A 19396-nucleotide genomic window follows, 5' to 3' on the forward strand; every position below is an offset into this window, starting at 1 on the left:
CGTTATCAGCTTATTATTGACTTACTTTTTTATTTGATTGATGCTTAACGCTGTTCACAAGAATTCTTCACTTATACTGTAGTGGTTAGTTCTATAGGAGGCAGAAACTGGAGTGGTAAACCAGTGACTTTTGGTAAGTTACTTACGAACTTATTATGTTTCCTGTGAAATTGATTATTAGGTTTTCTGCAAAATTGATTCTGGAAAATGGCATGGTGTAGGACTATGTATATGTACTTACATGTACTTTTATGCTCCCACACTGTGATTTCCTATGTTACATTCAAAGTTAAAGAGTCATCAATCTTCTCAGGATAGCCATGTCTGCAAACATGATTATGGGACGTTTTGAAGGTGTTATTGTCTTTGAACATGAACATGTTAAAGATAAAAGTGATGCTAGCGAATTGTGAAGATGTTGTTGAATGCATTTGTTGTTTTTGATTTTAGTCAAAATCTGACCAGTCCAAGAATTTACTGCTGGCTGCTGTTCCGCTGGCCCTGGTAGATGCCATCATCTGCTGGTGGATATCCTTTTAGTACATCTGATAATATCACATCAAATTTGGTATCTTTATAACTGAATGCTCCTAAAGGCATTTTGGAACAATCACTGGAGAGTGGATAAAAATATGCTTGAGAAGTGCATGATATACCGTGTAACCATGTAGTTTTCAAGCATAGCAGGCTTTAAAGTTCATTCTTGTGTGAAAGTATATTTGCATGTGAGAAAATGTTTATGTAGTATAAAGAAAATCACTGTCTAAAATTTGATGGTTTTTGTGAATAATTAAATGTTAGACCATTTAGACCCTTAACATGTTCACATCTTCACAAGCCTGGTGCAAACCTTGAGAACTTTGAGGCTGAGAAGAAACATTGTCAAGTTGTCCCTCTACAGACATTTCACCAACACCTTAGTATTTGCTGTGCTGGGTAAGGTGCTTTTATGTCTTCCTCTTCTGTAAGAGTAGATTTGAGTCTGCTGTTGCTGTATTGTCTGTATGCCTGTAATTCTATGTATGAGGAAAATTGCATTTAATTCAGAGAAGCGATCAAATATTTGTGAGAACACTGATTAAACTCCCTCAAATAAACTGTATTGTTTGGGTCTAAACCTTGAAAATGTCTTCTAATCTAAGTGGGCATGGAAGTACATTGCTTACAAACAAATACTTTCACTAGCTTTAACACAAAAATTAACATCAATACCATATTGGTCATGTGTTTTCTTATACAACACATTTGTGCCAGCTTAAGGTGAATAAAATGTTAGATTTGTAGATGTAAGCATGTGAGCTGGCTCCAAAGCCAGGAAATCGCCACTAGTGTTATGGCGGCCGTGGGCTCTTTGCTCACAAACGAGTACTGTCGCCTATCGGGAAAGTAAGCCCTAAATAATACAACCTGAACTATGTATTTTATGTTTCTTGTCTGCCTGTGTGACAGATGGCGTTTTTGTGAGCAAATTGGTACATGTGACTGTAGCAGTGGATGAGAACAGTGGCCAGTTTGCCTTGGATGCAAGGAAAACTTATCCTATCTAAGCGAAAAATTCTGGAGTAAACATGTCAAATAAATGAAGAAAAAAATGTATGCACTATTCTTGTTAGCTTTCTGATATTGTTATTTCCAGCTTCAATAGCCTTTATGGTATGGTCCTACACACAGCACCGTCTCAAGTTATGCCTTACAGTAAGTAATACATCAAACATTTACATAAAATCTATTTCTTTCTTTTCCATTTCTCCTATATAGATTTCTTCTGAATTCCTATTTCGTTTTGCAAAAGCCAGTACATACAAGAAATTTAACATCTATTTAATTGATGTTAATTATTAAAGTTACCATAGTTCCATGATTTTGTGAAATAAAATAAGGGTTAAATGATAAGTTTATAGATAATCTGGATTGCATTCCTACATTATGAATGATGTTTTCAGGGTATCAATTCATACTTTCTATGTCTTGGAGGATTCTATGTAAAAAAAGGTTTTCTGTCCTTTTCATTTTACCTGATGTTCCGCCATGTAAGAACACGTTAGTTACCCAGCACAGACTGTTTTACTGAAGCCACAGCTGATACGTCTGATATCATTTCTGCATAACTTCTGTACTTTTCAAGTCTCCAAGGGCATTTCGTATGGAAATTTACGATCAGAGATTAATAGGTTTTGTTTTTTTACTCTGTAAGGCATCCTTCATATAACTGTACTTAAGTGACATTCAGTCAGGTTTCTCTTGGAACAGGAATAGCCTTTTAAGTTTCTTTTTACCAGAATCTTTTGCTCTGATTTGATTGTCACATTCAAGGCAGACTTTGAATGCACATTACGATTTGATGCTTTACTGCACAATAGGGTCAGGCTATAAATTCCAATATGGTGGTGTTGGGGGAGGGGAGTGGGGATGGGGGGTGTTGGTGGAGGGGTGTGTTACATTAACACAAGGAACTAATTTAACAGGTTTGCTTTTGTCTTCTAAATTATGTTCTTTGGATGCTGAATGTTGAAGAAATAAGAATATTCTGCCAGTAGGTTTTGCTAAATAAGAATGTTGCAAAGTTAAAAGATAGGCAAATGGCACTATTGTACTTTAAACTGGCAACATCTTGTTTCACTTGGATGACGCTGTGTTGTCAAAATAACATGAGTCAAAAACTGCTTTTTTGTCACGTATAATTCTACATATTGTATCAGTTGGTGGGTTTCAAGTCCCTTGTGGCTGATTTCTTTCCTGCCTTTATTCACAACCTACACCAGAGATATTTGACGGACAACAATGATTTTGTTTGTGACAGGACTGGAAGGAGCTGTGGGTTGATGATGCCTACTGGCACCTGCTCTTCTCTGTGATACTCATTGTCATAATGGTTCTGTGGCGGCCAACTGCTAACAACCAGAGGTAAAAAATGAAGAGTGATATGACGGATTAATGATTGATCCATTGGTTGATTGATCAGTCTCAACAAGTAATGAGATTGATTAATCAACAGATCGACATACTGACTGATTGACATGTGCAATGACCAGCAGCCTCTTACCGATGCGGTCACTGTAAGTTCAAGTTTAGCTCATGCTGGGTTCCTCTCTGTATGTAGGAATCTCTGCCAGCAACTTGTGGACAGCTGTGGGTTTCCCCTGGGCTTTGCCCTGTTTCCTCCCACCATAATGCTGGCCACCATTTTGTAAGTTATATATTATAATATTTAAACACCAGTCAAATTAATAAATAAGTAACTAAATGATCTGTAATGAGCAGTGGCTTTATATTTGAAGCCAATCAACCTTATTTGGAGAGCGTTTTTCCGGGTGGTGTTTTATACGTCCTGCTTCTTTATTTCTCAGGTATGCCTTCTCCCCACTGTTAGATGCCGCTGATGATGAGGCAGATGAGGATGTCATTATGAATGATGCATTTGGTGAGCAGTTCTAACCTGTCTCTCTGCCAGAAACCTGAAGATGGTCACAGGTTTTTACTCGGTTTCCTACCACCATAATGTTGGCTTCTGTTGTATACATCAAATATTCTGGAGTAAAAACTACATTCTAACCTGTCATTCAATCTATACCTGTACATTTTTACATGCAGTGAATGATAGATACAGGTAGTGGTTTGGCATGAGCCCTTGTCCAATAAGGTTGTAAGTTCAAATCCTCTTATCCTGGCTCTAGGTGAACTACCGTGTTTCACCTAAAGTTTAGCATTTTTCAGGTCACACATTCGGCTTGATTCTGATTGATAACCCACATTTTAGAGTCACTTAAAGATTTTTTGTAAAGTTTGATTAACGTCTTGTCAGAAAAACTTGAAAGTTGATATCAAAAATATGATTTTATGGTATTTATGTGCTCCTGAAATTGGATTTTTTCATACCAAACTTTAGGTGAAACACAGTATTCTTCACGCCAAGTTAAAAACTACAAGAGACTGAATTAGGTATTTGGTCTTGTAATGTACTTTAGTGGGCATGTTTTGACAGGATCATGGTCAACTGGTTTAAGATGCTTGTCTTTCGATTGCAAGGACACACTGTATGTATTCAATTCCGGCTTTGGACATGGAATTTGTATTTTATCCAGCTCTTACTGTTTGTAGGTCCTTGAGGACAACAAGCATTGTCCACGCTTTTATAACCGTTTGTTGAAGAGCACTTGTCTTACACCCATATGGTGTTAATACAGTGTGGCCTCGCTATAGAGCGCCACTTTGGGGACAGGTTCCTAAGCGTATGATAGGCTACCTCGCGCTGGAATGAAATGACCTGTAGATAGGTCCAGTATATTGGGCTACTGTATATAGGGCTACAGCCTATTGTACGGTCATTATTTTGACATTGAATGAAGTTTTATCAGTGCAAAATGTGTTTTGTCTAATGCTTTCTTATTGTTAGTTTACTATAAACGCACGAGATTATATGTTACCTAAGGATTCAAGCATTTCAGCACCATTCTACGAGTCATATCCCGCGAAGCTAGCCTCGTGTCGTGTAATCACAGGCCTGAACTGATCTACAGAACTTGCTGCATGTTAAACATTTCCACAAGCTCAATTCAAGTAGTTTCATCCACTTCTTTTTTAAATAAAAAAAATGCTACAGTGCATTTAGTATCCAATTTGTCCATATCTGCTTGTATCAGAAGTAACTCCTGGAACTTAGACTTCTGTACGAACATTAATCCCTCTATGAGGTATGCCTGTCACAGTGAGCAAAATGTGTTCTGCTTTGCTGACAAAGCCACACACACACACACACACGGAAGTAATGCTGCAACAACAACATCACACGTGCATTTGTAATCAGCTGGCTCGCAAAGAAAATGTAAGGAGCTACAATCTCTTCCATTATTCATAGAAAAATCCATTTCTTTTTGCTTATACTCGCATAATATTCAAAATATTAAGCCTGAATATCAAATAACGTTGAGTGAATGAAGCAGATGATGCCGCGTTTTTTACGCGTATTTCTCAGGAACAAAAATCTTCGTTCGTTTGCAGTTTTAGCCACAGGTTTTTGGGGGACAAGATTTGGGTTGCATTACATCTGATTGTGCGCTATATCGAGGCATCTTATAGTAAGGCTACACTGTATTAGTAGGAAACTTGGTCATTGACTTGCCAAAGGCCAGTGGTTTACCCCAGACTCTCGTTTCCTCCTCCCTTAGTACTGACCACCATAGTATAAGTGAAAAAAACTGAAGTATGGCATTAAACAGTAATGAAATAAATATATTGTTGGCCTTTTTTGGAAGACATTTAATATTTGCAGAAATTTCTCATTTCTCAGAATATTGCATTTTGTGTCTAACAAGCTTTATTTGCTCAGATGCTATATTTTCTTCACCTTTATTCGTTGCAGAAGGTATGAAGATGAGAGGTACGAGGAATGGATCTCCACGACAGTCTGCCTCCTCTAAGGCGGTAAGTGTGGAGTTTATAATGAAAGTTATTTACAACTACATCTTTTGGTACCCTAATTCTTCAATGTTTTCTGATATGAAAGAGCAATTTTCAGTGCAATTTATGCACAAATATTTTAAATTTGATTTTGGAGACAAAACTACATGAATTGGATTCACCAATTTTAGGACTACACAAACAATATAATTATATCAGTCTACACAGACTAATGACTTCAGAATATGTTTGAATAAACACCTGCAAACATGCGAAAAGGCTGAGGAATTACACCAGTCTGTTTTTTGATTGGCAGAAGGATAATATGTAACGTTTCCCAGTGTGACTTCAATCAATAAGTAGTTTTGAATTTTTTGTTTTTTATTATTGTTGCTTAACTGGCATTATTAAACGATGCAAGGGAGGGTTAAGTCCTGGAAGCAGTATTATATGATTTTCAACATGTGCCAGTGGTGACACTAAATTGATTAAGCATTCGTCGTTGAATTGAAGGGTTTCTATTCAATTTGGGTTGGAATTGATGTTGTTTATCTTTGCTTTGTAGGAGGATGACCTGAAATGGGTAGAAGAAAACATTCCCTCCACTCTGATTGACAAGTACGTTTTTCTTAGTGTACCCTATTTCTTCTATAGCCTATTTTTTTGGGACACCCATTCTGATCATTTTAGCCAGTATATATGTAATTCTAGCAGGAATAGTGAGTGTGCTTTTTTCTCACATAGTTAGACCAGCTAATGAACAACATACTCATGGTTAATTTGGACTGGAGGACTTTGGTTTTTGTTTGTTGACTCTCACAACCAATCTTCCATCATTCCAGTCATGATCCAGCCCAGCAAACATGTCATAATCCAGCCCAGCCAGCATGTCATAATCCAGCCCCGCTAACATGTCATAATCCTCCCAGCCAACATGTCATAATCCAGCCCAGCTAACATGTCATAATCCATCCCAGCCAACATGTTATAATCCAGCCCAGCTAACATGTCATAATCCAGCCCAGCTAACATGTCATAATCCATCCCAGCCAACATGTCATAATCCAGCCCAGCTAACATGTCATAATCCATCCCAGCCAACATGTCATAATCCAGCCCAACTAACATGTCATAATCCAGCCTAGCTAACATTTCATCATCCAGTCCAGCTAACATGTCATAACCAAGTCAGCTAACATGTCATTATGCAGTCCAGCTGACATGTCATGATCCAGTCCCGCTGACATGTCATAATTCTATCCAAGTAACATGTCATAATCCACTCTAGTTAACATGTCATAATCCAGCCTAGCTAACATGTCTTGTTCCAGTCCAGGTAACATGTCATAAAATAGTCCAGCTTTAAACACACCAAATATCAGCCTAGCTTTAAACATGGCCTATTACAGCCCAACTAACATTCCATATTCCAGTACAGGTGACAGGATATTCCATGCTAGCTAATGCATGTATGGCATATTCCAGCCCAGCATACATTCCATATTCCAGTACAGGTGACAGGATATTCCATGCTAGCTAATGCATGTATGGCGTATTCCAGCCCAGCGTACATTCCATATTCCAATCCAGGTGACATAGGATATTCCATGCTAGCTAATGCATGTATGGCATATTCCAGCCCAGCGTACATTCCTTATTCCAGTCCAGGTGACAGGATATTTCATGCTAGCTAATGCATGTATGGCATATTCCAGCCCAGCGTACATTCCTTATTCCAGTACAGGTGACAGGATATTCCATGCTAGCTAATGCATGTATGGCATATTCCAGCCCGGCGTACATTCCATATTCCAGTACAGGTGACAGGATATTTCATTCTAGCTAATGCATGTATGGCATATTCCAGCCCAGCGTACATTCCATATTCCAGTACAGGTGACAGGATATTTCATGCTAGCTAATGCATGTATGGCATATTCCAGCCCGGCGTACATTCCATATTCCAGTACAGGTGACAGGATATTTCATTCTAGCTAATGCATGTATGGCATATTCCAGCCCAGCGTACATTCCATATTCCAGTACAGGTGACAGGATATTTCATGCTAGCTAATGCATGTATGGCATATTCCAGCCCAGCGTACATTCCATATTCCAGTCCAGGTGACAGGATATTTCATTCTAGCTAATGCATGTATGGCATATTCCAGCCCAGTGTACATTCCATATTCCAGTCCAGGTGACATAGGATACAGCCCAGTGAACATGTGACTTTTGTCATAATCCAGTCCAGCTAACATGTTGTAGTCCAGCCAGCTAACATGTCATAATCCAGCCCAGCGAACATGTCATATTCCAGCCCAGTGAACATGTCCTAACCCAGCCCAGCTAACATGTCATAATCCAGTCCAACAAAAATGTCATAACCCAAGCAGCTTTATTCCATATTCTATCCCACTATCACAAAAGATATTTAATAGTCGCTGTGGGGTTTGCTAAGTTCGCATACACGCGTCTCTAACATTTATTTGCGTCACACAGAGCAGAATTAGGTATTGGTGCTTGCATTATTATGACAACTTGAGCGTGAGGCCTGGTTTACCTTTAAGGGAGAAGAAAATTTAAATATCAATCAAATACCATTGAAAAGAGTATGCATTTCCTCGCAGGTGCATGCCATAAAAAAATTCTAATGTGTACTTCAAGGTGATAAATGATATATGAAGTCCGTGCCAACATTCGTTGTGGACGATTGCATTTTGCCTAAGAACTAGTCCTGAAGTCTTCTGTGTTAGGAGGAGAATTGCTGTCAGAAACTGCCGAAGTGCAGTTTGTACATTTCCTTTAAAACTCTTGTTCCCAGAAGAACAGTACAGTTCGTTTTCCACTTGATGATCGGGAAACCGGAATGTTGGACGTAGGTTCTGAGTTTACACGGACAAGCCCGCAGTTTAAGCGACTCCCATTGGCTGAGAGGCAACACACCCCCAGCATAAATTACAGGGTGTTAAAGATGGAGAACGTGATGGACTCAGCGATTTATGCCAGCTTTGCCGTATTCAGGCTTTACGTATATGGCGAGGAAAAGTCGTAAAATTATGCAGCAGGCACCATCAGATAGAAAAAAAATGTGCTCTTTTCAACCTATAGTGTCATGTTTTTAAGTTTTCTTCTCCTTTAAATATCCATCTTGTGGTGTTAAATTCAGGCTACTGGTGTACAGAATTCTAAATTACAGTTGTACATGATACCTAACAAATTTATGTTATTTGTATTTCAGAGCCATTCCTGGAGTAATAGATTCTGATGAAGAGATTGTGACAACAAAACTAGAAATGGCCAAGATGGAGTAGAAGCCATAGGGTGGGCTGTTGTGCTCAAGCCAGCCAACTCATGTCAGCTTATGTACATATCCTGCTGGGTTGGCAAATCTGGTGGCATGTCATTGTGACAGTGACTAAAAACATATTTTCTGGCTACAAACATTAAAATACACAACATCCTTGTATTTCATATTCTTTGTAATATCTAATATTTACTGTCTTTGTTCTTCAGATTTTTGATGAACTCTCCACCTATTTTTTCTGATTCTGACGACTTCTGATTTGCTAGTTTGCAGCATTTTGATGAACATTCAAACTTGTGAATCGAAGCATTTCTTACTATGCATGTCAGATTGCTCTGTGCTTATATTGATCTTGCCTAGCTTCAGCTGGTTCAGAAATATACGGTTAGTTGTCATACTTTTGTACAAAGAGATATATTTCAGTCACTAGTGTGTTCCTGAGGACCAATAACTATGAATGTGGATGAAAAGTGTAGAAATAAATTGGCATGTATGAGTTGTGTATTGGAATTGTAAACTCATTCTCCAGGTGCCAGTCTTTCGAAGATTAATGATGTAAATAAAATTATACTTGAACAAAATTCTGTGAGTGGCATGCGTATATATTATATACTTATGTTAGGTGCATTTTGGATAATCCATATGCGTATGAGAGAAACAGAAAAGCTTAATGACATCCATTTTTGAGAAACTTTCTTTGTTAGAATTTGAAGAATGTGTAGAAAGGCCATTCATCAGCTTTTAATACATTGCAGTGTAATATAGATCATTGGTAATCAGTTTGTTTGTCAGTTGATATTTTATGCCTGTTTTGCAAGGAAAGAGCATCTGCTTTTTTCTTTCCGGATATTTTTTTTGGTGTTAACTGTATGTAATAATGTTATATTCTAAAGTTATGTTCTCTTAACAAGGAACATGCTGCTAGCCTTTAGCCTTCTGTTTTGAATTTGGTTGTAAAACTAACCACAAACATGCTTGAATATCATCTTCTAAGGGTAGCTGTGTTAAACCTAATTTGTTGAAGTTTTGAATTAATTTAATCAAAGGGCAGGAGAAAACAAGATGGTATATGTACTAGTACATTTTCAACAACATGTTCATTTTTGGGTTTGCGCAATAGAGTTTCATATTAACATTGCTATGATATATTTTATGTGAACATTGCTGTGATGTAGTTTATGTTAACTTTTCTATAATGTAGGTTGTGTTAACATTGCTATAATGTAGTTTATGTTGACTTTTCTATAATGTAGCTTATGTTAACATTGCTGTAATGTAGTTTCCATGAAGTGAAAATGTGAGTGTAAAACTAGCTGGGAGCTCCATACCTGAGATGAGTGATGTATCTATGTAAAATTTAGGTATACAACAAGGACATGAAACACGGAAAAACAGATAAAAGCAGAGCAACAACTGTTTGCTGATCATGTTCACTGCAGTACATACACGATATCGTTAAAAATGCTCTTTAATTGTCTGGATACATGCTTCTTCTTGTGTGAGTAATTGGTCTGCAGCCATAATAGATATTTGATAACAGATGTAGAAAAACCTGTCCAGCTTCTCATAGTGTGCACCTGCGACACATATAATGGTCTATCACGCTAACTAAACGTTTGTCAGTTTACTGTAGGCCTATATATGTAATTTCCTCGTCTGTAGGAGGGTTTCAAGGTGGGAATGTATTTCCTAAATGTTAATTTAATTATACATCTTGTTATGTTTACTTATGGTTTTTCGAAATAAATCGTGATTGGCTTGTAATACAGGGATTTTGTATGGTAGTAGACTGTTTGAAAGTTTTGGCTCTTGGGGAACATACTCATGCGGAAGATATTAATGTTCTGCATATCTGTGTGGACCAGAGAAGCTCTACATGTTCGCACGTTTGTTGTATGTAATTCAGTGCTGTTCTGAAGAGAACTTTTTGGGTAATTGCGCATGATGACAATGTCTGCAGGAAACTCTGTGGAACTGTAGCATTTGATGATGTATACTGGTAAATAACTTAAATCATTATATGTATATATTGACTTGTGAAACCATATTGGACCGAGGAGAAAATAAACAAAAACATTTCATTAAAATAAAAGGGTGTTGTTATGAGTCATCATTCTTGTGCAACACTGGAGAGGTGTAGTAATTCTTAATGCCTGTAGAGGACTACAAATCTATTGATATGCTGCCGGGAAGTGGTTGCGTATTCTTTGACGATAGGGGGATATGACCGAAGTCTGACTATTCAGTGGTAGAGAGGTGGGTCTTGTTCAACCAAGGAGTAAAATCGCACTTTACATGGTGATTACAGAAGTGTTCGTATAAGCAAGGATGTAGAATAGTTCACCCACGTCCATGAATGGGCAGTGTGGACGTTGAAAGAAGAGTGTGTCCCCACGCGCTCATCGCAATCAGGGGCAATAACTGTGGAAGGAATCTATAGGAATACTGTTGGAAAAGACCGGGAACGGTGGAATGGATACTGCTGCAGCCAATGATAGCCAATCGGTACTTTAATATCGCACGATTTTCTCATCTGAAGCTGGAAAAATTATCTGTATGTTGCTGAATATAACTTTCGAGTGTCTCCGTGGCTGCCCGCCTGAAGTAACACACCCAAGTAACATCCGCAAGCATTTATACAGGCTCTGTATTACCGAGGTCCCAATTTTCGTTGCACTTCGACTTTCGTGGCGATATGTGGCGTTTCATTCATCATGATAACCTTTATAACTCAGCAGTTTATGCGTAACGAAAATGCGCTGTACGCTTCAGCCCTTTATATGCAGATTTAAAACTTCCGCATGTTTTGTCTGATTAGATGGACTCTATAGTGTGCAATAAACCCACAGGGACGGACATATATAGGGTGCAATTGTAAAGCCCTGGGTTTCATGAACTTGCAATAAATTTTCATAGACAAAGCATGCAATTTTTAAACCCTGCCATTCATCAACAATAAATGTTTATGGACACAGTGCGCATGACGGCAATTTTAAATCCCCAACATTCTTGAGCATGCAATAAATCTTCCTGGACAGTAGACTAGGCGTTCAGTTTAGAACCTGGACATTCATCAACAATAAATCTTCACAGACAAAGTGTGCAATTTTAAAACCCTGCCATTCATCAACAATAAATGTTTATGGACACAGTGCGCATGACGGCAATTTTAAATCCCCAACATTCTTGAGCATGCAATAACTCTTCATAGACAGTAGGCACAGCGTTCAGTTTAGAACCTGGACATTCATCAACAATAAATACACACTGTGTGCAATTGTAATACCCTGGAATTCATCAACAATAAATCTTCATGGACAAAGTGTGCAATTCTAAAACCCTGACATTCATGAACATGCAGTAAATCTTGAAAGACAGTGGACAAAGCATTCATGTTTAATAACATTTGTCAACAATAAATATTCTTGGAACCCTGGAATTCATCAACAATAAGTCTTCACAGACACGGGTGCAAATTCAGTTCCATCACATTCATCAGCAATATTACTTGATAAGACTCATTATTCAATTGTAAAAAAAATTCATCAGCTGGATTCCACTCATTGAATGATGAATGTAAGAAATCCTCTAGATCAGCTATAAAATGTCAACTTATAGCAAATGTAGTTATTTATGATCAACAACCACAGCGATAATGTTAAGCTATAATGTTAAGCAATGACGTGTTTGCACTTGGCTAAACGTTTAAATAGAGAATTTGACTGTATTGCTTGTATGAAAACATATGTCTGTGTTCACTAGGATCTGATACTATTGTAGATAGATGAAGTATTTGTGAAATATTGTACCTGGTCACCAAGGTAATATTTCAGAGTTTGATCCATAATTAAGTAGAGAACATTTCATATATATTCTCTCTGTTTTATATTAAGCCAATAGATGTATGTAACAGGTAACTGTGTCAGTGTTGTGTGGCAACTAATTGTTTATTTTATGTTTTCATTTCTAAACTTAGATGATGGACTGGTTTGTGGCCGTGAGAAGTCCCCATGATATCTTGGAGAAACATGGTTCATTTCTGGCCTGTGAGCTGGTTTTCTTCACCATGGCAGGATTGACATTAATTCATGGTATTGATTTAGGCCTATACACTGTTTTTTCCTTGATTTTTTTATACCTTCTCCGGTCAGGTCAAAATCTTCCTTTTGCAGCTATTTTTGTCTGTCTGTAACATTGCGGAGAATATTTTGGTGGTGATTAATCTACATACAGATCTAGGCATGTTTTAAGTGATTCTTATACTTTGACAGATAGGACAGAAACGCAGAGTCGTGTCCCTGCTGACAGGTGTGCTCTCCATGGCACTGGGTTTGCTTCAGTTCTTGACTCTGTACTACCCTCTCAGTGACACCTACCACAGAAATGCGGAGTCCCTTTGTCTCTAATGCTGGTATTTGTACATCTTATTTTGATAACATATATAGTAATGGAGACATCTTTTAAGCTTACAGCTTAACAACTTTTGTTACTCATTGAATATTTGTACACTGTAGACATTTTTCTGCCTGCAGCATTACGTCATGGTGGTCGACTGAAGTACCTGTGGCTGTCGACCATTCTTCATGGGCTAACGGTAGAAAGTGTCAGTTACTTTGTACCAGACATTGATAACTTCTGGCATGCTCAGTCTATGATGATGTTCCTGGGGAGAAGACTGCCACTTCATATTATCCTCTTCTGTAGGTGTTAATACCTTGTAGGGTTCATTTTGCATGTGTGTACTTAGGTAGCAGTGAGCTTAGGGCTGTTGTAGTTGTATTTTTGCCATTTAATCTGCATAAAAAAGAGTTGTTTCCCATCACTGGACATCCACACTTTTACCTGTTGCCCAGTAAATGCTTTTTGATGGTAAGTGTCTCCCCAAACTAGTGATGATATTAATTTAAGAAATAAAGATGTGAAATGGAAGTCCACTCCATTTTTTTGGATGTTTGTTATGGGCAACAAGTGGATTTTTCTTATGTAGCCTTGTGTGCATTTGAAATAAGATTATACTTCACAGGTTACTTCTGTTGTATGTATGATTCATGGGATCTGCCCTCAAAGCTGACAGATCCGTGTGGAACCATTTTGGTTTTTATGCAATTTGACGTTATTTTGTATTCATACATTCCTGGTTGGAAATTTTAGTGTGGGTGTAGTACCTTGGTCTTTATGAAGATAATAGAATTGATCGATTGATTGATTGTGGAGGAAAGCTAAATGCACAAAGTAAACTGCTGACCTTTTCCAGATACCTGACAAACATTCTTGCTCAAAGCTGCATTCGAGACAGGAGGCGCTTGATTTGAACATGTGACCACCCGTGGCAATAGAAAAATGAGTGATTATAATAACTTACTAAAGTACAGAATTTTTTTCTTACCATTGTACAATGTTTTGTATTGCAGACCCAGCCTTTCTGTATACAGCTTCAGTATCTGTGTCCAAACTGAGACTAAGGTGGTGGGCAGAACCATTTGCAGGTAAGAGGCATACCTGATAAGTACTGCAGGTACAGTTATACAGAATTTGTTAGTGACATTTCTGCTTGCAACATTTCTGACTGCATGTCAATTTTGCGCAAGGGGATCATGAAATTTTAACAAAGCTGTAATACAAGTACCCTATTAAATAAGTTTTCCTTGTTCCATATCAATAATCATGCACTCTATATGCTCAGTGGTCGACCATCGATTGTCTTGGTTATCTCCCTTTAGTGGGCCTGGCTGTGGTACTACTGGATGTTCCATTTGACATCATGGGGATAAAGCTGTTGTGGTGGACCTGGCATGATACAGACCCAAACATCTATGACCGGCACTACTGGGTACCCTGGACTAGCTACTACTTCCATGCTACCTTTGCTGCTGGCTTTACTATAGTGTTCCATGGCTCACATTTCCTGTTCACAAAAGCAGGAAGATTTCAGTCAGCTGGGTAAGTGGATTGCTAGTTGGTTTAAGTTGATTTACTTGCTAAGCATCACATTGGTTTGTGTTCAGGTCCACACATGTCAATTTTTGCAACAGCTGTAGTCCTGAAGGATACTGAAATACACTGAAAGTCTGTGAAAATATTTGTTCACCCTCGACCATATGCCTATTTCTGTATGATGAAAAGACTCCTTTGACCTACAGATTTGTCCAAGAATTACATGGTCATGATCATTTGGTATTTTTGTCTCTTGTGTATTATCCCTGCAGTTTTCATGTAATGAATGGTCATCAATTGGTCAACAGATTTGAACATCTTGTTAGAATTAGATTTGAGAACTGCTCATATTGCTCTGAAATTTCTGTTCCTCTGTAGGTGTGTAAAAGAGCTAGTGTGTAGTGTGCTGACAGGAGTGCTCTCCATGCCTATGGGTGTGCTTGAGTTCTTGCCCCTGTACCACCCTCTCCATGACACCTACCACATCCACTCGGAGGTCTGCGTACTCCTCATTTTGTTCATGTATGCAGCTGTTGTCTGGGCCGCTGACAGGAATCCTGCTGATCTAGCCAGAAGCAGTAAAGGTGGGTAAAGTTGAGAGGTAGACTAATCTGGATTGTCTGAAATACCCTTTTTGCATGATAAATCTCATTAATGACCTTTTTTGATAAATTTCACCACTGTTGAACAGCTGTCTTCATTGTCACATGACTCTTCTACAGCATTAGGTAACATTGTTTAAATGTATTTTACATTATTATGCAGTGGTTGAACAGTAAATTTTATGTATACATGTATTAAACAACTTTGCGATTAACTCATTTTGGCAATTGTTTTCTCTTCAGGCTGGTTTAACCTGGATGAGCTCAGTCTCATAATCATTATACATTACACATTCTATGTATTGCTGGTGGTGTTCGCAAAGCCGGAGAGAGTTATGTCCCTTGGAGTACATGAGCCTGTAGGACCCTGTTCAGAAACTACTCCAGTCTACACAGCATTTGGTCATGTAAGTTAGAAATCTACAACTTTCAGAAATTTTCCTGATTATGTAAGATTCAATAGTTTGCTGTGCGAGTCTTTTAATCAAGCATCACCTAACATTAACACAGACTTTTGAGACAAACATTATACATACCTGGTACCCATTAAAGTTGACAAGTACATGTATTATTCAGGTAACCAACGATTATGGGAGTCTATTTAGTTTAAATAGATGAAAATGTTAATATTTGATATCAGTATCATCCAAAAAATGACTCACTATTATATGGTGATACAATATCATCCTGTTGTTGATTTTTGTGTGCAGGTTCTTTCCAAGAAGAAATATTTGTGCCTAGACGGTTATGATGAGGGTTACTTCGACTTCAACTGCGTAAAAGACAAGCCTCATGCTGGTATGAACTGGTATACAGTGTGTGGGAACCCTTATCCTAACCATGTTGAATACATCTGTGTGGTGACAGCATTTTGCATTGGAGGCTTCTTCTTTTACTGGCAAGCTCTGTCAAGGTCCAGTACACTCCCCCAGACAAACGCTGTTAAAAAATTCAAGGCAGACTAGCACATTATTGTCTTCCTGTCTGTTCTACCCGTCTTGATTTCTACCCAACTGATTTTAATACACATAATTATGTCTTGATTATTTATAATGTATGCTGGAGTCAGTTTGCTATAAACAATAGTGCTGGTTTATTAAAACACCATGATGTTGACACCCAATATGTAGCCACAGCGAATGTGTACGGACACCATGCTCACCAGTACTTGGTTGCAGTATACTGTCGTGCAATGTTGAGAAAGAAAAGGCCACGATTGCCAATTTTTATACCCTTAATCAAGATGCAACTTGTAAAGATGCTCATCTACATATACGTTGGTTTCATTGTGTGATAAATGTATGATATCAGTATTACCTGTATTTGTCATTCAGTTATACATTGTATTTCTTTATGCATTTGATTTACAATCTTACCATATTAATGCTGTGATAATTAATGGATTTTAACATGAATCTTTTATAGTATTAATGCATATTTTGTAATGCATGAAAAAAGACTTTTTTGTTTATATGTACAGAAAATGGCAGACATTATTTACAGATACTGTAATTCAGTTATACCCGATTTAAACAAAATACAAAAAATCACAATGAGAATGCAAAGCACGTTCAGTATGCCAGGGTTACATCAAAACGAACAAAATTGTTAGAAGACTACTTCTACTCGACCGTGAAATAAACTCGGATTTGTCTTCTCAACTGTGTAAAGAGTTATTTGCTTTGTAACAACTTGGTTAAATGAAAAGATCTAAAGGTGGCTTCATATTACACATTGGCATTGGCTATGTTCATATGGCATATCAACATTAGCAGCGGGAAGTTGATGCATCTTTTCTCAGTACATACCCTTGTCATTCATAACGAAATTAATATTCGTAGTAATTTTTTTATGAATGGCGCAAGAATACGCATTATATAACAGCAGTTTTGTCCAACAAGTTTCACCGAGAAAATATTTGGCAATTAAGATTTTGAAAGATAGCCCTTAACCCTTAGTCACATCCGTAGGTGGCTAGGAGGAAACAAAATTCCGTGTTAGAAGTGTGAAGTCTTGTTGAAAATTAATTTATTAAGTAAAAATCTGCTTCTATCAGCAAATGCAAGGCTCAAATCACAAAAAGTGTACGAAAGGCCACCTGTGCAGTCGACAGTGTGTAACAGTGCAGCAGGCAAACAGCGGTACTGAAGTGTGCAATTTCCCAAACTGACCCCATCGGTTCCCTAACCTGCCTCAGCATTACTATCGGTTGTCCATTTCTATCAGTTATGCAAATATATTGCTTTAAGTTCATTTTTCGCCACCTTGAAAAACTAATTTGATAATGCAGTTAATTTTATCAAAATAATGGGTGTTGCATTTATATTTTTGTTCAGTTTAGTCAAGTTAATTTATATTTTGAAGCCAAATTAACAATTATCATGAACTGTGCGACAGAGCAACCTCAAAGCCAGCCAAATTTTGTGAACCGACTCAAGTCAATTTTATTTAATAGCCAGCTTACAGTACTCTACTAATCCACCCATAGCCAACTGCATGGCATACAAGAGAGCTTAAAAAAGACAAGACACAAAAACTTGACTGTTAAATCGGAGCTCTCTACTGTGGTTAAGTGGGGCACAGGTAAACTCGTGATAATAAGCAACTGGGTAGAACTTGATGCTGTCAGCTTACACATAGCACCCATTTCAAAAAGTTCAACAAAAACCTTCGTGAGCAACTGACAGCATTTGATCAAATTCAGTTTCAGTGCACGTGTTGAGTGCTACTCGGGGCAACTGAAAGATGACACTTATGAACGTCTGCCCTGAACAGTTCATAATGAAGGATCCCTTGTACATGATGGGTGCACTGTACATAATAGATGTGTCTACTATATCTTTTTATGAAATTTAAGCTTTCTTGAAAAATTTTCTTTTCCTTTTATTCAGACTTACACTTTGTAAAATTTTGACAGAAAATATTCATAATTGGCTCTAATAATAGTCCTGTCACTTGTTACACTCCCCATGTATACTTATATGCATCACGCTTTGTCTGTGCCTTGCAAGAGGTATCATAAAAGCATGGCTAAGCCTCCACAAATGGATGAGCTTATTTTCTGCCTCTTCAGGGTCGCCATTTTCTTAAGTGTAACTCATGCATAGATGTATCACTGAGAGCACCCGTGCTCAACTACTGGACGCCTAGTCACAGAAACGTAGAACATTTTCAAGTTTTCCAGGATTTAGATTTACTTATGGTTTGGTGAATTGTATTTCATTTTCCCAATTAGCAATTGGATTGTGCTCTAAAAGAAAGCATCCTTTCGGAATTCTTTGTGGCCCTGAAAAGGGCCGTAAAGAAGGCTTGGTTGAACAGCTTATGCACGTTCACCACGGATCCGCCTGGCAAGTTGGATGTCCTTGGGCATGATGGTGACCCTTTTGGCGTGGATGGCGCACAGGTTGGTATCCTCGAACAAACCAACCAGATAAGATTCGCTGGCCTCCTGAAGCGCCATGACGGCAGAGCTCTGGAATCGCAGATCGGTCTTGAAGTCCTGGGCGATTTCACGAACTAATCTCTGGAATGGCAGCTTGCGGATGAGCAGCTCGGTGGATTTTTGGTAACGACGAATTTCTCTCAGAGCTACCGTTCCGGGCCTGTATCTGTGAGGTTTCTTCACGCCTCCGGTTGCTGGGGCGCTCTTTCTGGCGGCCTTCGTTGCCAACTGCTTTCGGGGAGCCTTCCCACCGGTAGACTTTCGGGCGGTCTGCTTTGTACGTGCCATGTCGACGTCTTCTGGCTGTGTAGTAAGAACGATAATTTGTACAGGGCGCGCTCGGCTTTATACGACCCCATACTCACCCATCATTGGTCACGAAAAAGGCTCCATCGATACCGGTTGGTTCAAATTTACGCAATTCGATTGGACAAAATCTTGGCTTCTGATTGGTCAACTTGTGCGCACTGAGAAAAAATTTCAATCCTCGAAGCTCGTCGATTTCTGACAAGCATTGAACAATGAAAGTATTATCGATTGCACTTGTTTGCCTTAGGATTCCGATGTGATGTCTTTTTTGTTGATCTTTCTAATGTGATCTTAGACTTTGGCATCTTTGTGTTGCATGTTTGTTCAATCATAGATTTATCAGTTATACCGGTACTCAAAAGGTTGACAAAATTTCATACACCGGTGAAAATATCAGCCTGC

At 38.3% G+C, this 19396-nt stretch overlaps 3 protein-coding genes across 3 annotated transcripts in view; 2 read left to right on the plus strand and 1 right to left on the minus strand.

Annotated features, from left to right (window-relative positions):
* Positions 1 to 10350, plus strand: part of LOC135466675 (transmembrane protein 87A-like) — a 32672-nt gene extending 22322 nt beyond the window's left edge. Inside the window, exons 13-20 of the mRNA XM_064744306.1 lie at positions 451 to 528; positions 828 to 936; positions 1637 to 1695; positions 2801 to 2904; positions 3348 to 3421; positions 5360 to 5421; positions 5963 to 6015; positions 8639 to 10350. Coding sequence (XP_064600376.1) covers positions 451 to 528; positions 828 to 936; positions 1637 to 1695; positions 2801 to 2904; positions 3348 to 3421; positions 5360 to 5421; positions 5963 to 6015; positions 8639 to 8711 — 612 coding nt within the window. The 3' untranslated portion in view covers positions 8712 to 10350. The remainder of the gene's footprint in view (positions 1 to 450; positions 529 to 827; positions 937 to 1636; positions 1696 to 2800; positions 2905 to 3347; positions 3422 to 5359; positions 5422 to 5962; positions 6016 to 8638) is intronic.
* Positions 10351 to 11163: 813 nt separating this feature from the next.
* On the plus strand, positions 11164 to 16866 carry LOC135468849 (uncharacterized). The gene is made up of 8 exons (XM_064747305.1): positions 11164 to 11209; positions 12681 to 12795; positions 13237 to 13404; positions 14116 to 14190; positions 14425 to 14644; positions 15017 to 15222; positions 15484 to 15647; positions 15951 to 16866. The coding sequence occupies exons 1-8, from the start codon at positions 11177 to 11179 to the stop codon at positions 16203 to 16205; spliced, it is 1236 nt and encodes a 411-aa protein (XP_064603375.1). The 5' UTR covers positions 11164 to 11176; the 3' UTR covers positions 16206 to 16866.
* Positions 16867 to 18562: 1696 nt separating this feature from the next.
* On the minus strand, positions 18563 to 18987 carry LOC135466328 (histone H3). The gene has a single exon (XM_064743761.1). The coding sequence runs from the start codon at positions 18971 to 18973 to the stop codon at positions 18563 to 18565; it is 411 nt and encodes a 136-aa protein (XP_064599831.1). The 5' UTR covers positions 18974 to 18987.
* Positions 18988 to 19396: the final 409 nt, after the last annotated feature.

This window comes from Liolophura sinensis, chromosome 6 (assembly GCF_032854445.1).
Source record: "Liolophura sinensis isolate JHLJ2023 chromosome 6, CUHK_Ljap_v2, whole genome shotgun sequence".
NCBI lineage: Eukaryota > Metazoa > Mollusca > Polyplacophora > Chitonida > Chitonidae > Liolophura > Liolophura sinensis.

Bases quoted from the DNA above. Each gene is read 5' to 3' on its own strand.
- LOC135468849 (XM_064747305.1), top strand. From the start codon at position 11,177: ATGGATACTGCTGCAGCCAATGATAGCCAATCG. The intron at 11,210-12,680 runs GTACTTTAATAT...TTCTAAACTTAG, and splicing joins CAGCCAATGATAGCCAATCG to ATGATGGACTGGTTTGTGGC. The intron at 14,645-15,016 runs GTAAGTGGATTG...GTTCCTCTGTAG, and splicing joins GGAAGATTTCAGTCAGCTGG to GTGTGTAAAAGAGCTAGTGT.
- LOC135466328 (XM_064743761.1), bottom strand. From the start codon at position 18,973: ATGGCACGTACAAAGCAGACCGCCCGAAAGTCTACCGGTGGGAAGGCT.